The sequence below is a fragment of the Emys orbicularis genome, chromosome 14 (genome assembly GCF_028017835.1).
Source record: "Emys orbicularis isolate rEmyOrb1 chromosome 14, rEmyOrb1.hap1, whole genome shotgun sequence".
NCBI lineage: Eukaryota > Metazoa > Chordata > Testudines > Emydidae > Emys > Emys orbicularis.
Window position 1 is genome coordinate 18042376 of NC_088696.1, and position 19287 is coordinate 18061662.

General features: G+C 41.6%; 2 protein-coding genes across 4 annotated transcripts in view; one reads left to right on the plus strand and one right to left on the minus strand.

Moving 5' to 3' along the window:
* The window catches only part of TK2 (thymidine kinase 2), a 28603-nt gene extending 17233 nt beyond the window's left edge, over window positions 1-11370 (minus strand). Inside the window, exons 1-5 of one of the 3 annotated variants that reach the window (XM_065416373.1) lie at window positions 11277-11370; window positions 8724-8761; window positions 7464-7538; window positions 4984-5037; window positions 2833-2922 (exon numbers count right to left, since the gene is read on the minus strand). In XM_065416373.1, the coding sequence (XP_065272445.1) occupies window positions 2833-2916 (84 nt within the window). In that variant the 5' untranslated portion in view covers window positions 2917-2922; window positions 4984-5037; window positions 7464-7538; window positions 8724-8761; window positions 11277-11370. Of the gene's footprint in view, window positions 1-2832; window positions 2923-4983; window positions 5038-7463; window positions 7539-8547; window positions 8581-8723; window positions 8762-10505; window positions 10798-11276 lie in introns of those variants that run through there. The other 2 variants (XM_065416372.1, XM_065416374.1) reach the window with 2 other exon arrangements.
* Window positions 11371-11793: 423 nt separating this feature from the next.
* On the plus strand, window positions 11794-17132 carry CKLF (chemokine like factor). The gene is made up of 4 exons (XM_065416678.1): window positions 11794-11940; window positions 12248-12406; window positions 13114-13209; window positions 16691-17132. The coding sequence occupies exons 1-4, from the start codon at window positions 11878-11880 to the stop codon at window positions 16793-16795; spliced, it is 423 nt and encodes a 140-aa protein (XP_065272750.1). The 5' UTR covers window positions 11794-11877; the 3' UTR covers window positions 16796-17132.
* Window positions 17133-19287: the final 2155 nt, after the last annotated feature.

Genomic DNA, 19287 nt, shown 5'->3' on the forward strand with positions numbered 1-19287 from the left:
TTGACTAGAAATAAACTGCAGTCCATTAGAATGTGCAGAGCAATGGGAACTGTCACTGCCTGAAGTGGTGCCCTCCTCCGATATGTTACTGAGCTTATTACATAGGGTACTGATCAGAGACACTATAGAAAGAAAACAGGATTTTAGAATTGTCTCAAGTGTGCTACTCCTCCTTCACGGGGGCCAAAGCAGTCACTGTAATTGGCAGAGTATCTCAGCTTCATCTGATCTACCACCCAAATGGGCTTCAATTTTGGTGAGTGATGATTTCCTGCCACTGTTTAAGCTTTTCTCCCTGGTCTCTAAAGAATCAGGTGGTGCTTGAGGAGTTCTTTCCAATCAGCTATTCTGCACAGAGTTAATGGTCACATAGTCACAATTGCTACTGCAAGGTTGACACAGGAACTGGCAGCAGAGTACAGATTAGAATGCAGGGGAATTCTTGGGAGCTTTTAATGAGCTCTTAAGAGACACTGGGACTTTTAACATTTTGCAAATCAAACAAAAGAACTCTCTGCACTTTCAAACACATCCAAACCTTTTGGGTTTTTTCCACAGCTGTGCTAGGAAATACAAAGGAACTGAAAAGGCCTTCTGGGTACTGAGCACCCCCAGTTGTCTGCTACTCAATATGCTCCTTTGCATGGCAGCTCTTTCATCTCACAACTTTCACAGAAGTGATGGTGCATGGAGCACTTTTCAAGGTGCTTTGCAAGACAGAGCTCTGGAAGGCTTCCTGCCTCTTTAGCCTCCTCTATATCTACAGGGAAGATTGAGAGAGAGAGAAAAGTTCCATCCACCCTGAAGCTGGACAACAATTGGGACTCTTCTGTGGCTGTGAGAGCCAGAGCAGTGCTACAGGGCATGGGGCACAGAGGGGTAGAAGTGGAAGGCATTTTGCCCATGGAACACAGAAACAGACTGAGGAAACACCTGAGGATGGGGAGGGAACATGCTCAGAAGTGGAAATGATGACACCCTCTAAATGGGTGAAGCATGCACTCTCCCAGTGCTCACTGTTAACAGGTGCAGAGGAGATTGGGATGTGGATTTCACCCCACCCAGCCATGCTCCCTGTGGAGTGCCTCTGGCCACACTAACCCACCTCCCTCATACTCACTTAGCACAAGACCAATGTGCTGGCTGCCTCCTTCATTAATGCACAAGATGGAGAAAGGTCTCCCTGTGACCTCTCTTCCCTGTGTATCTGTGCAAAAGCAGCCACAATCTGGTATGTTCTGTTACTGCTTTAATCCAGACTAGGGACATGGCCATTATAAAAGGCTACTGTCTGCTCATTTTAGGAGACTAGTGTCTCAGCATCTTTTCATTGAAGCTATCAATCATAACCTGTTTCCCTCTTTACATGCCAGCCAGAATACAGGTATAATTTTTATTTGTGTTTTCATCCAAGAAGAACCCAGCATTATGGTGCAATTGTCTCATAACACACACTGAATAGAAAGTTAACAGGATCTGTCCAAATCTTCAAGAGTGCAGAGAAACGAGAACTGGGCATACTTCAAAACTGGAACTTGTAAAATGTCACGTTTCTGAGAAGGAAAGGAAAAACTATTTCCAGAAAGCCCCAAGCCACAGCCTTATATAACTATTTTGTCAAATTACTATTAATCATTTTCATTGGACCATAACCTTACATGGGACTTTACAAAGAAAATAACAGGAGTACTTGTGGCACCTTAGAGACTAACAAATTAATTCCACTCCATACGGCTAAATGCAGTGCCTTGCATAATGACAGGTTTCAGAGTAGCAGCCGTGTTAGTCTGTATCCTCAAAAATAACAGGAGTACTTGTGGCACCTTAGAGACTAGTCTCTAAGGTGCCACAAGTACTCCTGTTATTTTTGAGGATACAGACTAACACGGCTGCTACTCTGAAACCTGTCATTATGCAAGGCACTGCATTTAGCCGTATGGAGTGGAATTAATTTGTTAGTCTCTAAGGTGCCACAAGTACTCCTGTTATTTTTGAGGATACAGACTAACACGGCTGCTACTCTGAAACTTTACAAAGAAAGACCCCTGCCCCAAAGTAAAGTCAGACAATATGATACAATAACAAATAGTTCAGGTATAGGAGTAACTGGAGATGCTATCAAGTGGGAAGGAAACAATAAATGAAGACTCCAAGGCAACAACAAATGAGTTTCAAGGGTGGATGAGAAAGGGAAAAGGGAGGATCCAGCCCAAAGAGTGCACATAGGAGAGGACTGGGAAGAATGTGAGAAGGGAGCAGAAGGAAAACGGATGAGGAGAAAGAAGTGTAGACAATCCAAAAGGAAGAGGTAGATAATCTTTGCAGAAGTATTTTGGATGGGTTAGAGTGGGAAGAGGTGAGAAGCAGGAAGCTGCATTTGTGTTTAGAGTCACATGAATCAGCAGGGGGTATTCTGAGTGACACCGGCCAATGTGTGATTTTGAATATTCACATTTAAGATTACCATATGTGAACCCAGAGTTTGAGGTTCCAACAATTCACATACCCCAAAAAATAAATAAAAAGGCAAAGATAACAATCAAGCTGAGAGATGACCAACGCATGGGCCAACATTTAACAGTAAGCAATACTGGATATGGGACTGAAACACATGTAAATATAGGAGGTAGATGCCCCAGCCCCCACTGAGCATTGACTTGAATATATCAGTGTTGTCTTTTCACATGGAAATTCCTACCTGCTTAGGAACACAGAATGAAAGTCAACCTAGGGTCTTATCTTCTGGATGCAGGGTTATCAAATTATTTTGATCGATAAATGCACCTTAATATCTCTGCTTCAGATTAAAAGAAAAAAATATCTTTAAATTACCATTGGCCTGGTATGCTGATCCAACATGGTAAGCTGTATGTATGTCTGCAACGTTATCCCCCACCGTGATGAATCTTGATACATTAAGCCCTGGTGTTGGGGATGGGGGCAGAAGAATGAGAGAGAAATAAAACCACTTTGACTATACCAATTAGTAACAAATAAAGCTAAGCTATATATTTTATACCTGCTCAGAGTTACCGAAATAATGGCATTAAGGTAGCAGACACCAGCATTATTACTCCTGGGGGCATTCTGCGTCAAAACATTAAAAATTCTGGGCCAAAACGTTAAAATTTCTGTGCACAATATTTTAAAATTCTGCAAATTTTGTCAAAATAACACTACATAATCACACCAGTTTCAATTATTTTGGAAATTTATTTCAAAATACCTGTCAGCAAGTATGTCTGTCAGCAAGTATGTATGCCAGGGGACCAGATACCAACAACCCCTCCCCTACAGAGCATAGGCGCCAACTTCTCCTGGCGCCGGTGGGTGCTCAACCCCCCCCACGGCCCTGCCCCTGCCCCGACTCCACTCCTGCCCCACTCCCCCCTGCCCCGTCCTGTCCCCATTCCAACCCCTTCCCCAAAGTCCCCGCCCCAACTCCGCCCCCTCCCTGCCCCTATTGGACTCCTTCCCCAAATCCCTGCCCCTCACCCGCCTCCCTCCCACAGCTTGTTACGCCGCAAAACAGCTGTTTTGCAGCAGCAAGCACTGGGAGGAGAAGCGGGGATGCGGCGCACTCAGGGGAGGAGGCGAATGGAAGGGGAGGGGAGGGGAGGGGAGGGAAGGGGAGCTGGGGCGGGGAGCTTGGCTGTCGGTGGGTGCAGAGCACCACCAATTTTTCCCTGTGGGTGCTCCAACCCCGGAGCACCCATGGAGTCAGCGCCTATGCCGCAGAGCCCAGCTGTGGCCCCCCCTGCAAAGCATTTCTCTAATCTCCAGGACTCCCACCCCGCTTCAATTCTTTACACCAGTAAATATCAGCCTGTACCATAAACCCAAAGAATAACACTTTATAGTAAAAAGGGAGTTTTTAGGATCAAGTGTTGGTTTGCAAAACGGCTTAATAGCAAACATCAGGGTTTAAAGTGATCTGAATTGCCTGCGGACACAGACTTGGCCTCTCCCCCCACCTCAAAGAGATCTGTGAGGCAGGTGGTCTACTGCTGAAAATGTTGGTGACACAACAAGGCATGAAGGGGGCATCCCCCTGCTACACTGCCAATGGAAAAACAGAAAGCGGAGCATCAGTAACCTCCACCCAAGGGAATTTGCTTTCCTCAGGACACACTGCTACTAGTAATGGAGCCAAAATGCATATTGTGAGTACAAAAGTGCAAGTACTTTGAACAAGTTGTTTGTGCAATTTAGGCTGGAAGTGAAATTTATTCATTTACTTTTATTTCTGACAGACACACACACACCGCTCTGGGTAATAATGCTATTTATCAGAGGGTGGAGTCTCTGACGGTGCTGCATCACTGCATTAAAAGTGTCTGATTCTGTGAGGTGAGGATGACCCTGAACTCTCCCCATAGTCAATGAAGGCACTCAACATCTTGCAGGACATTGTCTCAGCAGTCACATAGCACTCCCTGACTGCCAAATCCAACTCCTTTCACCTTACTACACACTCTACCTGTACTGTATTGTTTAGCATTAAAAAACACTTTCCTGCCTGCTTTGAGCATTTGAAAGAGCTGTCCTAGCCTTAGTTTGTTTATGAACTAAAGAACTCACTGCCAGGCAGTAACAGACCCATTGTGTCTCTGAGATCACTTTAAGACTCCAATCCTGCAACCTGCTCCATGCAGACAGACCTTTATGCCTGCACAGAGCTCACTGATTTCAAAATGTGGCTCACTGTGGGTGCAGTGGCCATCAGCATGGAGCTGCTTGCAAGATCGGAGCCCAAGTCCTTCTCAGGACTACATTTTGCACACAATAGGTTTAATGCCCATTCCTAAATAAGAGGGGGAAAAAACAATCACCATCATGATATTCATATTCAGTTACATAAGATTGTGACCATATCCTTGCTAGGGACTTCACTGCATCTAAACCTTCACACAGGACTTTGAGAACATCAGGGTCCATATTTTTAACAGAACATAAATCACAGGATTAGTTCCTGCCACTTACTAGAAGATTGTGACCACGTACATTCCTCCACTTAGGCACAGGTTCCGTCAAAACCTTAATTAAAAAATGACATTCATTCCATGTAACACAAGCAATTTCAATTTTTTTATTTTATTTATCTGAATGTATCAACATATTCATTTATAAAAATGGTCTTGAATAATAAAGTGTCTGTACTGGAGGATCTATCCCTTTTTTTTTTTTTTTTTTTTTAAAAGGACTGATTTAATGAAATACACAATTTAAGAGCTATTATAAAAATGAAAAAGATGCATTTAATTACAAAATGTGATGGTTGGTAGTTTTATTATTATCATTATTATTATTTTTATCAGCCCACCAAAACAAAGCAATGGCTGACTAATCCCACATAGAAGGCTGTCATTTATCAGTAACAGTGTAAAGAGAGAAGAACTGACAGCTGAATGTAGAGAGTATTTCATGCAAAAGATCTGCTCACAAATTAAATTCCCATAGGACAAAACAGAATGGCAAAGGAATAAAAGCTGAAGATCAATATGCCATTATACATAACTCATTTTATTTCTGTGGATCAAAAAGAAATGCAGTTAGAACTTTAATAATAATCAAAATTAGACAGAAAAAGAAGGTCTATTCTGCCCTAAGTAGCTAAAACCACAAGAGTCTCCAGGGTGGTATCCATGTGGGCATGAGGATCCACCAAACTACATGATCAGGGCATAAAGGACTTTTAAGATCTTAGTGTGAGTTTGAGATTAGCTAGCTAAACTACATGCATTTACTTTCTAAATTTTTGCACTGTATACATATTTAAAAAAACATTTTGGGCTACTGGCTAGTTATTCAACTCAATTCGTTCCTTTTAAATTACCAAGGACCCTCTTAATACTAAGTATCCCTATGAAGAATCCTAGATTTTTGTATTAATATTCTTCTTAGCAGATCTATCAACACCTTTAAGATTTTATGTACACATAAATAAATGCTTCCTGAAGTTTATTCTGAATTTGTTTTGGTTAAAGCAATTACAGTATTAACAATAGGTTTGTCTTTTCCTCATCCAAAAGCATTTTGCCTATGGAATATGGGATCAAATCTCATGTTTGTTTGACAAACTTCCAAAAAGGAATTATACAAATGTATTTTTCCCAACTAACCAGCATATCTTTACCTGAATTATTTTACTTATATGGGACTAATACCTTTTAGGTTCATTACGTGAATTGTCTCTGATTTTGCTTATTATGAGATCCATTTAAGATTTTTTAAAATGCAGTGAATAAAAATGGTAGTTCTATTGATTATTGCTAGTTTATTGAGGGACAACATTTGATCTACAGAATATACCAGGGGTTGGCAACGTTCGGCACGCGGCTCGCCAGGGTAAGCACCCTGGCGGGCCGGGCCAGTTTATTTACCTGCTGACGCGGCAGGTTCGGCCGATCGCGGCCCCCACTGGCCGCGGTTCGCCGTCCCGGGCCAATGGGGGCGGTGAGAAGCGGCGCAGGCGAGCGATGTGCTGGCCGCGGCTTCTCGCCGCCCCCATTGGCCCGGGACGGCAAACCACGGCCAGTGGGGGCCGCGATCGGCCGAACCTGCCGCGTCACCAGGTAAATAAAACCGGCCCGGCCCGCCAGGGTGCTTACCCTGGCGAGCCGCGTGCCGAACGTTGCCGACCCCTGGAATATACTATCAGAGGGGTAGCCGTGTTATAGTCTGAATCTGTAAAAAGCAACAGAGGGTCCTGTGGCACCTTTAAGACTAACAGAAGTATTGGAGCATAAGCTTTCGTGGGTAAATGCCCACTTCATCAGCATCTGATGAAGTGGGCATTTACCCACGAAAGCTTATGCTCCAATACTTCTGTTAGTCTTAAAGGTGCCACAGGACCCTCTGTTGCTTTTTACAGATTCAGACTATGTTCCATTGTTGAATATTTTTGAATTGTATATATTTTATATCTGCCACTCAACAACTAAGGATTTTCCTAAAATATATACTGCTTCTTCCACTGATTGTAGCAGCAGTTTACAATATTCCAAGAAACTAATACTAACTTAGACCTCGATTATGGAAACACTCACATATATATATTTAATCAAGTAGGCAGACCCAGTGCAGTCAATAGCCTATTTTACATGAGCAAAGCTATGCATGTGTGTGATTGTAGGATCAAGGCAACAATTAACCCAAGCACAAATGTAGTAAAAAATACAATACATCATACTGGCTTCCATTCCATTAACTAAAAACCAAGGAAAATTATTGGTTGCCAAATGAAAAAGGGCAACATCAAGAAAGAAAAGTATTGTTTTTAAACTTCTGAGACTATTGCTAAGAGTTTAAAAACTAGAAAATGTTTGACAGTGTGCCTTTAAATGTATCTTACTCACATTTAATCTTGGGAAATACTGCAGTAGACTCAAATACTGTCAATGTTATAAATAGAAAAACTCTTGCTGATTTGATTGAACATTAAGACGTTTCAAGCCCCATACCTCAATGCTGGTAGTTTTGGCAAAATAATCCAGGCATGTTGTTTTTCCACTTGCAATATTCCCCTCAATGCAGATCTGGGGAAAGAGGACACCAACCTTTCAATACTAAATGAATGCTACTGCAAAGAAATAACTGACAGCAAATGTAGAAACACATACTTATAGTCTAAAAATAATCCATTAGCATTATAAATACATTAGAGCAAATTCTAGTGTCAATATAGTTAAGGCATTTCCAAGAGAACTTCAAGAGTTCGGGTCTTGATTCACTATTGCATTGTACAAGCTTTACAATGGAGTGACATGTTGAAAGGAATGGAGTTTTGTGCTGGAATAAATATGGAACAACACAGTGGTGAATCAGACCTTTAATATCTAAAGATATAAGTTGCCAGTACAGTTTTGGGCCTTACTTGTGCAAACTGATACATGTTGGCTTCAACTGGCCAGATTTTCAAAACCATGTTTGCAACTGCACATCTGCACCCAGTCCCATATGCCCTGTTACAGTTAGTGTGGCTATTAAAATAATAAGAGTTTGATTCAATGCCTGCAGGCTTTGGGCTACTGGATCTGCACCATCCAATCCTAACTCTCCACCACAACATCCTTTTCAGAAGTGCAGAACCCCTTTCCATGGCACGCAGGGTTGCAGAGGTTTCCCTGCAGTGCTGCTGCACCTTTTACAGCACCCATTACACAGCCATCCACACTGTGTTAAATGTCACCCCAAAAGGCTTTAAGCTTACTTTGAATACAATTTACTGTACATTAAATGTTATCACTTCTACACCCATAAATAGATTTTTCTCAGGCAAATTACAATTTCTTTTAGCCATCTAGGTTTCTAAAATGAGTGAAAAGTATTTTGTCCAACCATCTACTCATAGTTCGTAAAATAATTAGATTTAAAACACCATGAATTGAGTACAGTACTTAGAATTTACAGCCAAAATACATGTAATGTAAATGAAGGAGGTTACATTCAGAATGCTGGCTATTACTTCTGTGGCCCTGATCAAGCGACGTGTGTTCCACACGAGCAGCCCCTGCATGAAACCCTCCTAATTTTCTTTTAAGTTACCTCAATGATTTCAGCAAGGGTCTGCCTGCCCGGAACAAAATGCAGGATAAGACTCTAGATTTGTGCACCAGCTCACACCAAGACCCAGTCATTAGCCTGTGGACATTTCCATAATATAATTATATTGCAATAATAATATACTAAATACATTTTTCTGAGCAAAATATTATACTTACAACTGTCTTTTTCTCTCCTTCATTAATGAGGTGTTTATCTAGAACAGGAAGAAACACTGTTAGAAGAACTAGAAAACTGCTCTTAGATTGTATATCCAAGCCACTATCGGGACTCTTGTAAGAATGAATATATTAATGAGTTTTAGGTTTAGGAGTTATAGGGTACACTAAACATGTTACATTAAACTCCCATGGCTATAATTCATATGCTTTACTTTATATTATTATACACTACAAGTAGTCAAATGGCTGGTTCCTACCTTCATTGAGTAGGATTATTTATTATGTATGGTTGTTTCTTTGTTAGCTCTTATTTTCACCGTAAGAAAATAGGCCCCAAATCTGCAATGAATTATTGGCAGATCCCTGTGCCTGGACAAAGCACCATTGACTTCACTGTCAGCAGAGCACTCTGCAGGGTCAGGAACTTAGATACTAAGGAGCCAGTTTCAATTTAAAAGTCACTCGTCCATCTAAAAATGTGTACCTACTATTGTTACAAGTAACATCGAAGATAAACTATCACTGAAAAGAGTAGAGAAAACCAGATACTATGCACCTTTGACAGAACTTTGTGTGCAGAATGACAAACCACAGTTCCACAATTCCAACTGGTAGTGCAGACTCCAGAGCCTGTGCAAAGTCAGGTTCTCTCTGTTTGTTTGGGCCTCTCTCACAGTGGAGGGAAACCATATTAAAAACAGGGAATTTTGTGATTGTAAAAAAAAAAAAAAATTAAATTGACAGGAGACTCAGAACAGGTATAATTAAAACTACACCTCTATCCCGATACAACGCTGTCCTCGGGAGCCCAAAAAAATCTTACCGCGTTATAGGTGAAACCGCGTTATATTGAACTTGCTTTGATCTGCCGGAGCACGCACTCCCCCCCCCCCAAGCACTGCTTTACTGCATTATATCCGAATTCGTGTTATATCGGGTCGCGTTATATCGGGGTAGAGGTGTACTTTTAACTCATTTTCTGAAATTGACTGGATTGCAATTTGATAATGTCCCTTTACAATGTTCACTGCACCTTTGTTCACTGTGTATAGCTGAGCAAGGACTCAGGGCATTTAATTACAGTATATTGTTCATGTGTGCATTTTAATAGAGAAGTAGAGATGGGTACTTGTTTTACAAGTACTGACTAGTGCCATAAAAGGGTTTTGAAAGTTCCTGATTGCTCAACCTTTCAAAAAGTGCCTCTTCCTTTCTACTACCAAAAAAAAAAAAAAAACACAGTTCATCCTGTTTTCTAAAAATGAAGAGTGGGGGATATATTTGCAAGGCGTGACACTTTTTCAGTATATTGCATTTCATTTTTTTTTTAAATTCCCCATTTGGCAGATGGGTTCCTTCTTCGTAATATCATGAGTAATTTGCGGGAGGGCAAACACTGAATAGAGGCTGCCTATTGCGATCAGCAGATTAAATGTACATACAGCTACATACTTAAGAAAAGATAAATCAAGGACCACAGCAACAATGTTTAATAAACTACCACCACCATAGCCACTAGATCAAATGCATTTTCTCAAATACCTTCAAAATAAGCATCAGCTACTTCTTTGTGAAAAGCAATAACCATCAACCTATTTCGGGGAATGAAGTGGCGTTTGCTTTTTCTCTCTCTCTACAGTACTTTCATCTCAAATAACAAACCTATTGAGAGACAGCGCGAGAGATTCCTGATGCTACAAATACCAGGGCGCAAGGGTGGCATCAATAATCTTTTTAAACACAACTAAACGGTTCATGCTGCAAAAGTACCAGGCGTACATGAGGCGTCCTGGGAGCAGCCGGCCATGCAGAGGCTGCGATTAGCCATCAGTGGATGTAGCAATTGCTTCCGCTGGCGCTTCCAGCTACAAAACCCGAGGCCAGCTTGAGCGCCCCTGGTACATTGAAGGCTTAGGAGAGGCCGGATCCATAACGATTTCAATAACCACATGGCCCATCTCCGGTAGCGCTGAGCTCTAAGATTTAGGTATAAGACTCGAGCCGCATAGAGCTTCCTGGATCCCAACAGGTCAAATTTCCGCTGGTGTAATGTTTTGCTTCCTGTATGATCCCACTTCCGCTACTGTATTAATCACTGAGCAATGCATTGAGCAACCAAGCTTGGCAAACTACTGCCCCGGAAGCCTTCCACCGTGGCCCTTAAAGACACAGTGCACTCTAATAATGCTCCTGTTTTACAAGTTTATTTCTTATGTTTTGACAGATGCTCATTCGTTCATTCAAGAAGGTGGTTGCATAAAAAATTCTGCTTAAGTTAAAAACACCAACAGAGGCTATTCAAACTAAGAACTGACATGCTGTTCACCCTGCCTGGAGCTTCTTTACTTTTTTGCAACTTAGGCTGGACTGAAACTGAAAATTAATCAGTTTCATTTTTGTTGCTAGTCAATTACACGTTCTAGTTTTCTTACAGGCGCAACAGTGCGGCAATGTTTCGATTGCAGGGCCTGCAGGGGAACCTATCTGCGTTTGTTTCCAAGTCACTTGTTAAGTTGTTCCCCATCTGCTAATGGAACCTATATACAGTACCTGATAAATGGTGAACGCAGTGCAGTTGCAGGAAGTTAGCGCTACGCGGGAGGGGGTTGTTTATACAGGAGGTGGAGGGTTGTAGGAAGTTGGCTCTGCGGGGGGGGGGGGAGCTGGAAAGGGGGTTAGCTATACGGGGTGGGGGTCTGGAGGCGGGGGTGTATGAAGTTGGCTCTATGGGGATGGGGGGATGGAGAGTGGGAGGGGGTTAGCTATACAGGAGGTGGAGGGTTATGGGAAGCTGGCTCTGCGGGGTGGGGCTGGAGAGTGGGAGGGGGTTAGCTATACAGGGGTGGGGCTGGAGGCGGGGTTGTATGAAGTGGGCTCTATGGGGATGGGGGGATGGCGAGTTGGGCGGCAGCAGGCTGGCTGTGCCTCAGGGCTGGGTTTAGGTGGAGCTGGATGCACAAGGAGTGGGGCGGGCACGGGACGCGCTCCACGAGCGACCCTGGCCTCCCCTGCCCAGCCCCTTCTGTGCGCGCGGGCCAGAGCGAGCCCCTCCCGCGCTGGCCGCTAGACGCGCGCGTGCCCAACGGCCGCTTCAGTTAGTTCCGGCACCGCCCCGCAGCGAAGGCTGCACAGCAGGACTGTCCCGCGCGCCATGGTGGAGGTGAACACCGGCTACCCCCGCTCCCTGCCGGGAGCGCTGAAAATCGCCCGCCTGGTACGAGGACAGGCTGGCTGGGCCGAGGCGCCGGGCGAGCCCCTGGGGCGAGGGGGGCGGGCTGAGAGGTTCGCAGCGCGCCACTGGTCGGAGCGCCGTCGGCTAAAACCCACTGAAGTAAATTAAGTGTCCTAGTGGCTTTAATCAGTCCCTGACTGAGCAAAGACGGGGCCAATGCGTGGGGGCGGGGCAGCGGGGAGTTTTGCAGAAGTACATTTTGGCACGGAGCACAAGACATAGCACCATGTTGACCACATGCTAAAATGACAATGGAGGACATTAGTAAATACTGTCGTTATTCTTTCAGGTTGTTGCATTTGTAACATTCATCTGTTTTGCTGCCTCGAAATCCCATGAAGCCTTTATAGCACTTGCAATCATGGAATTTGTCATCACTTTGTTATTCTTTGGGCTATACTTGCTAAAACTAGATAAAAAGATGAAATTCTTATTTTGGCCTTTAGCTGTAAGTATTGATTTGTATCTTTTAAAATGCAAGTGTATGTATGTATTCTATGATTTATGCATAAAACAAGTGTTGTGCTAGTGCCTAATTAATTAACAGTTGTGAACAGGCTCCATGTTATTTCAAAACAATGTAAGCACTGGTTCTGCAAAGGTAAGATGCAGTTACAATTCTGCCTATGGAAAAAAGATCATAATTGCTCTTATATTAATTCTTTTGTTTTAAATTGAACTAGTCTTTTAAATAACGAATACATTTGAATTACAAAAACTCTCACTACTAACAGTATCAAATGAATAAAACACCCAGACATAAATTCATAGTGTAGACCAGGGCTCAGACAAAGGGGGTTTAAATTTAAATTTTTCAGACATAAATTCATAGTGTAGACCAGGGCTCAGACAAAGGGGATTATTTCAGGAATGCAATTTTTAGCATCATGCCACTTGGTGTCACTCTAGATCAGATTTGGACATTACCTAATCCCATTTCAGTGGCAAAAAGATTTTGTTTCTTGGCAGGTAATAACAATGTTGGGAATATTTGCAATCATTTAATGTTTTTCAACTTGACAAATATATTTTGTTTTCACTGACTTCCTTCAAGGAGTAAAATAAGACTGCTATATGCTACAAGTATACACATTTCAGTATTTGTTAGTCATGTACTTTAATGAAAGTTAATTATGTTTTATAATACATTTTCAGGATATTTTCAACTCATTGATTGCAGTTTTGTTCTTTATCATTGTGTGCCTGTGTGCAATAATAATCAAGACCACGACTGGGACTCTGGTTGGAGGAGTAAGTAGGGGAATTTATAGTATTAATAATAAATTAGACCATTGAAATTGAGATGGCTTAAATGTTTAAATATTTAGTTATTCTCATGTAACAAATATTACTGTTCTTTTTTCCTCAAAATAAATCTGTCCTAATTTTTGACATTTTAAAATATGTCAAACAATAAAAACCGGAACTCTCACTTTGACTTCTTCATACATACAGCTATGAGCCATAGTGTGCAAAGCTGTCATTTTGTTCCAGTGCTGACAACTGAAGCAAATTAAAAGAGCTTTTACAAATATTCCAAAATAAGTGACTGACTGTGCTGGATTAAACATTGTCTCCTGCGTGAGCAATTTCTAGAATTTAAAGTTGAGTTAAAAGCTATAGCAGGAGAAAACACTGCACATATTCCGGATAAAAAGATTGAGGACTTATTATTGGCTGCCACGATGCAGGAGATTAAAGCCAAGCCTAATAAAACAGATATTTGGGCAAAATGAATAAGGATATTAAGATTGCCAGGAGGAAGAGAAGCAGATTCTCTCTCCCCACCCCTTACACACTTGAGAAATTGGTTTTACAAATCTGGATTTAGTCATGTCTGAAGACCCAGTTCATCCTATAATGAGCAGGTCATTTACTAAAACTAAAACAACAAACTCCCATTCTAAAAGAAATGAAATCTTCACTACTACACTTAAGACAAATAATGCATTTTAGCAGCAACCGTGTCACAGAAAGGTGGTGCACTTAAGAAAAGACACCAGATTCTTTTCAGAACTGAGTCCAGGCACTCAAGCCAAGTGATATGCACTGGAAATAGTAAAGGATAGTTTCCTCCTGGGTGACAGCTAAGACGCAATCATTCTTTTTCTATCTAACAGAGAATGACCATGTCAAATAAAGAAATCTTGGGGGAGTGAACATTCTGAAGAAAAACTGAAAAAGGCCCAAATTGCATAATATAAATAATGGTTGTGCACGACTTGCTAAGAGTGAACTATTAGAGCAATTGAAAAAGGTTCTTGGATTGTTTTGTCTTTGAGAACATGAGAACCTATAATTTTTAGTCAGAAGTGTTTAACTTGTTTCTCTGGCATTTGCTTTCCAAATGTCTCTCATGATTAAATATAAAGGGCCAGATTCTTAGCTGATGTTAATTAGCATAGCTAGTTACCAATTTTAACCATCTGAAGTTCTTGCCTACATTCAAGAAAGAGGAATGAGGTAAATTATTGTCTCCTTCAGATAATGTTCACCAATGATTTATCATTACTAAATTACTATTATTTTGAAACTGTTCATATTGTGTAGCAAATAGCATTGAGTTGAAAAGTTAGAATTCTAGATGACAAATATGTTTTAGAATGCATCTCGTTTAAACTGCATTTTCTAAATTACCTTCACTAACATAAATATTAAACATCCCGTGTGTTATCATTTGATAAAGGAACATCTGAGTAAAGAGTCAGTACTTCTCCCCTCCTTCCAAGTACAAATGGAGGACTGTCACATAAAGAAATGAGTAATAAGCAAATAAAGTGTAAAAGCAGAGCAAATCTTAATATATAGCTTTACAGATTATCACATTTAGCTAATTTATTTGCAAAAGAACACTTAGAGTTTTTTTGTTTTTGCTAAAGATGACGACAAAACAGTTTTTAAAGCATGCTTGTGATCATGGTCCATTCCAGTGTTTATAACTAAAATTAGAGAAAATACTGCCACTCAAAGAACAGATTATCTAGAAATGATTTATGTAACTTTGTAGTTTAGCACACAAAGCATCTAACAGGACTTCAAGTGATACTGAGAGTACATGTGCCCCTAGCTGGAGAAGTAATTTCCAACTCGAGTAGATGTATGTGCATTAGCTCTGAGACCACAGTTGTAGCCACAGTGGTACAAGCTGTGGCATAGGCTAGCTGCCCAAGTACCTAGGATCCTGGCGGGATCATTCTTGGGATGGCTAGCCCATCACACTGTCCACACCGGTGCAGCTACACTATTGTTAGCATGCTAGCACATGTATGCTACACCTCTAGCTCAAGTATAGACGTGGTCTTAAATTGCTAATATACAGTAACAAACAGGTGCTAAGTGCTGCTAGTTGGGTTGGTAATTGAAGGGTACCTGTTCACTGCAGAGTTAACTTGAGTGATTGCTGCCCAGATATGAGCAGCCACACTGCAAAGCCATACTCAAGTTACTGCATATTTCTACCCAGCAGCTGGGAGGTGTGATTCTCAGCATGGGTAAATGCACTCATGCTAGCTCAGCTCAAATTAGCACCTAAAATTAGCAGCGTGGTTGCGGTGGCACAGGCAGTGCCTCAGGCTAGCCACCTGAGTATGTACCCATGGAGTTGGGGGGATTGTATTTGCTCGGTTAGCCTGAGCTGCTACCTGTGCTGCTGTGGGTACACTACTAGTTGTAGCGCTCTAGTTCAGAGCTAATATGTATATCTACCCTCACTGGTACCCCACTCATCCACATGTGTTGCTAGACCTCTGGGGAGTATATCCCAAGGTTGCTGTGATAAGCAGAGCTGCTCCATGATTCTTCCCCAGTGAATTGTGGGAGAACTTGTCTTGCCTTCTGGGCACATGGAAATTGTGGGAAGGCACTGAAGGAGCTATCATCACTTGAGGGATTTGGCTTGCTTCTTCACTGAAACTTGGGTGGGTTACCAGCCCAAGTTAAAGTGGCACCCGAGATCTAGCCTGTACGCCCAGCCAGACCACCTAGCACAGGTTTAAAGCATCACCAAACTTTGGTGCTTTATGTATGGACAGGCAGGGGCTTAGGGCAACACCCACATAAGAACCCAAGTTAACTCTGCAGCAAAGACATTGCTAAACAGGATTCTTAGATGACACTTGTTTTGCTTCCTTGTGACTGAAATTTTATAATGTTAGCCCCACATTTTAATAACAAGTATTCACATTTTAAACATTAAATAAGGTAACTTCCTGTCAATTCAGAGTTTTTCACTTCAAAACTTCTGAAAGAGAAAAAAATCTTTTTCTTCTAGCCTTGCATCTGCAAACACTGAGTTTACTGCAATCCAAAACCATTAAGTAGATCATCACTTACACAGACATAAGAGATTTGGTTCTGGAGGAAAGCATAATCTCACATAAAGAAGCATGTCTGTAGTCTGGTTTCCATGGAGACTGAGTCACTTCCTATTCTGAGATGACAGATGAAGGGCAAGCAAGGTCAGGGTGAAGATGATTGCCAGAGCATAAGGGGAAAGTCATTTTATGAGAGATTGCAGCATATCTGACCTAAAGTATGGAGAACACTGAATTTCTCAATCATCACAAATCAAATATTCATAAATATTTAGAAGGGCAGGACCAATTTAGTGATCTGTAGCAACTGCATCTGCTCAGAATTGGTAATGAATGAGTTATTACAATGAAAGGTAAAGATGATAAACAACTAACTGTGATGTGCATAGGAGGAAACAGAGTTTTCTTTTTATTTGCAGGTCTTTGGTCTTCTGTTGGTTGTTCTTTGTATTGCAGATTCTGTTCTTCTTTTCAAGAAGATTACATTTAATAAGCCAAGAGGAAGGAATGTTATTACCAGATAAGAATGACCAATTTACCAAAAGACTGATTTATTCTCCACTTTAAATGCCTATTGATTAATAGGATACTTGTTTCATTCTTAGCCTATGTATTTTTCTTAAAGGGTTTAACATGTTCATCTTAGAATTACAATATTTTCCTGTGTGTTTTTTTTAAGTAGTTTACTTTTTCACACATTAACGTTCTTTAAATTCCTATGTATTTTTCTAGACCACACATTTTTACCAGTGTTGACTTTAAATATTGTCCTATGTGTTTTGGTAAACTTGATACATTTTCACTTGTTAAAAAATCTAATTTTCTACAGAAGTGCTTATATAATAAAATTGAAAATACAAATGGATCTAAATGTATTATTTCAGTAGGTAAGTAGTAACTGTACTTCAAGCAAGAATTATTTGAATTAACACGAGTCTTTTCCTGCCAAATATATTTAGGGACTGATTTTGACCTCCATAGTCATGCTCAATAGCATCTTACTCTACAGGTGGGCCAGTTAATGGGATCACTGTGAAGTAAAGTATTATTTGTTGTGAGTAAAGGTATCAGAATCTGACCCTTAGAATTAGTCTTATTTCTCATTGGACGAGTACAGCTCCAGTTTGATGCTATGTAACCCAAAACTGACTTTGAAATACCATTCCTTTTCTTAACTAAAGATTTAATGATTGTGTTCTTTACAATTTCTGTAAACTCAGGAGTTTTGTTCACTGAGACTGGATGTTTTTCCATCTGGATAAGTGCAACTAGGTGCAAAAAGTATGTTCATTTCTTGTGAAAAATAACTCAAATTGGCTGATGAAACATTCACAGAGTATGTGGAGACTCTGCAGAAATAATTTTACTGAAACCTGTTTGAGGTTTTATCTTCGTATTCTGAAGACAGAACAAAAAAAATCTAGTCTTACTTAGAAATATGAACCTTAGCATAACAGAATTATAGTGATGCCATAAATAGTAAGTGCTAATGTACAATGAAAGTATTGGACAATATTTGGGCTAAGATGTATTTCATTTTCCACAAACAGCACTGCAATTTCAATAGAAATAGCTGCTGAAGAAGTTGTTGTGCTCTGTTCAGAGTACAACGTTAAAGGTCAAGCACAGTTCAGAACCAAAGCTTATCTGTTCAAATTGAATAGTAAGTTGTAGTTTAAAGCTAAGTATAAGCACAGTGCAATAGTCATCAATTGCTGATGCAAAGAATGTCATAAACAGTAAACAAGGAAAATGGGCTTTGAGTTAAAATTGACCTTTGCAAACATTTTGCATCTATCGCCAAACATAATTTCACTAAGGGCTCTTTTCACTCCTAAGCAGGTGATTTCTGGATAGGGAAGTGAAAGTTTGGTGAATTTCAACTCTTTTCCTTCTCATTATTTGTCAGGGTGAGGAATGTCAAAACCCTGGGTTTGCTTCTCCACAGAAGTGAATAGATGAAAATTGCAAGAGGTAGTCTCTGCAAATTCCTCCATGGAAAAGGAAGACACAGAGATAGCACTTGGACCCTGGCTCTAGACCAGCAATTCTCAAACTGGGTTGGGATCCCAAAGTGGGTCGCAACCCCATTTTAATGGGGTCGCCAAGGCTGGTGTTAAGACTTGGTGGGGCCCAGGGCTGAAGCCCAAGCCCCACCGCCTGGGGCCAAAGTCAAAGCCCCAGGGCTTCAGCCCTGGGTGGTGGGCTCAGGTTACAGGCCGCCTGCCTGGAGCTGAAGTCCTTGGGCTTTGGCCCCCGCTGCCTGGGGCAGCAGGGCTTGGGCTTTGCCCCCTCTTCCCCTGCCTGGGGCTTAGGCTTTGGCACTGTAGTAAGAGGAGGCCCTGAGATATAAACCTTAGTATCAGAGGCCCGGTATGAGGCCTAAGGCCTGAACTAAAGTAATGGTCAGGGCTTTGCTAACATAAAGCAAAGTTAAGCTGTGAGCCAGAGGCAGGCCCTGCTCACAGAAGCTGGCAGGGAAAGGGCTGATGCTGCAAAAAGAGACATACCTAAAAGGTACTGAACACCAAATATCAGAACACATACTATACTGGAACATTCCACAGATAACATGGAACAGGCCGACCCATCCCAATGACAGTGGCAAAAGGGTAAAATGATGGATAGAGTTGTTTTGATCGAACCAACATGTACAAGGTGAGAGGTGGCACCTTACTACGTAGAGGGGTTGTACCTTGCTGCGTAGAGGGGTTGCACCTCAATACGTCAGGAGTGATGTATAACTTGTTTGTACCTGTGTATAAGAATGTATCCCTGGGGCGGTATCTTTGTCCAGCCGAGGGGGCAGTGGAAAGTCCCGCCACTGACTGAGCTGAGTCCATTGCCGAGCGGCACTTTCTCGTAGTATGGCCCGTAGACTAAGTAATCTGCGGGGAACTGCAATTGTGTCAGGGTCGCAATAAACGTGGCCAAGGTGCCTTCGTACCTTACTAGACTCTGTGGTTATTGGGGGTTCTCGTCGGGTTTGCTGTGTCAGCTATCTGCAGAGCTGGGA

What these genes read in the sequence shown, in the direction of transcription:
- CKLF (XM_065416678.1), top strand. Translation starts at nt 11,878, where the DNA reads ATGGTGGAGGTGAACACCGGCTACCCCCGCTCCCTGCCGGGAGCGCTG. An exon ending in CGCTGAAAATCGCCCGCCTG is followed by an intron (nt 11,941 to 12,247) that starts GTACGAGGACAG and finishes TTATTCTTTCAG; the next exon opens with GTTGTTGCATTTGTAACATT. An exon ending in CTGGGACTCTGGTTGGAGGA is followed by an intron (nt 13,210 to 16,690) that starts GTAAGTAGGGGA and finishes TTTTATTTGCAG; the next exon opens with GTCTTTGGTCTTCTGTTGGT.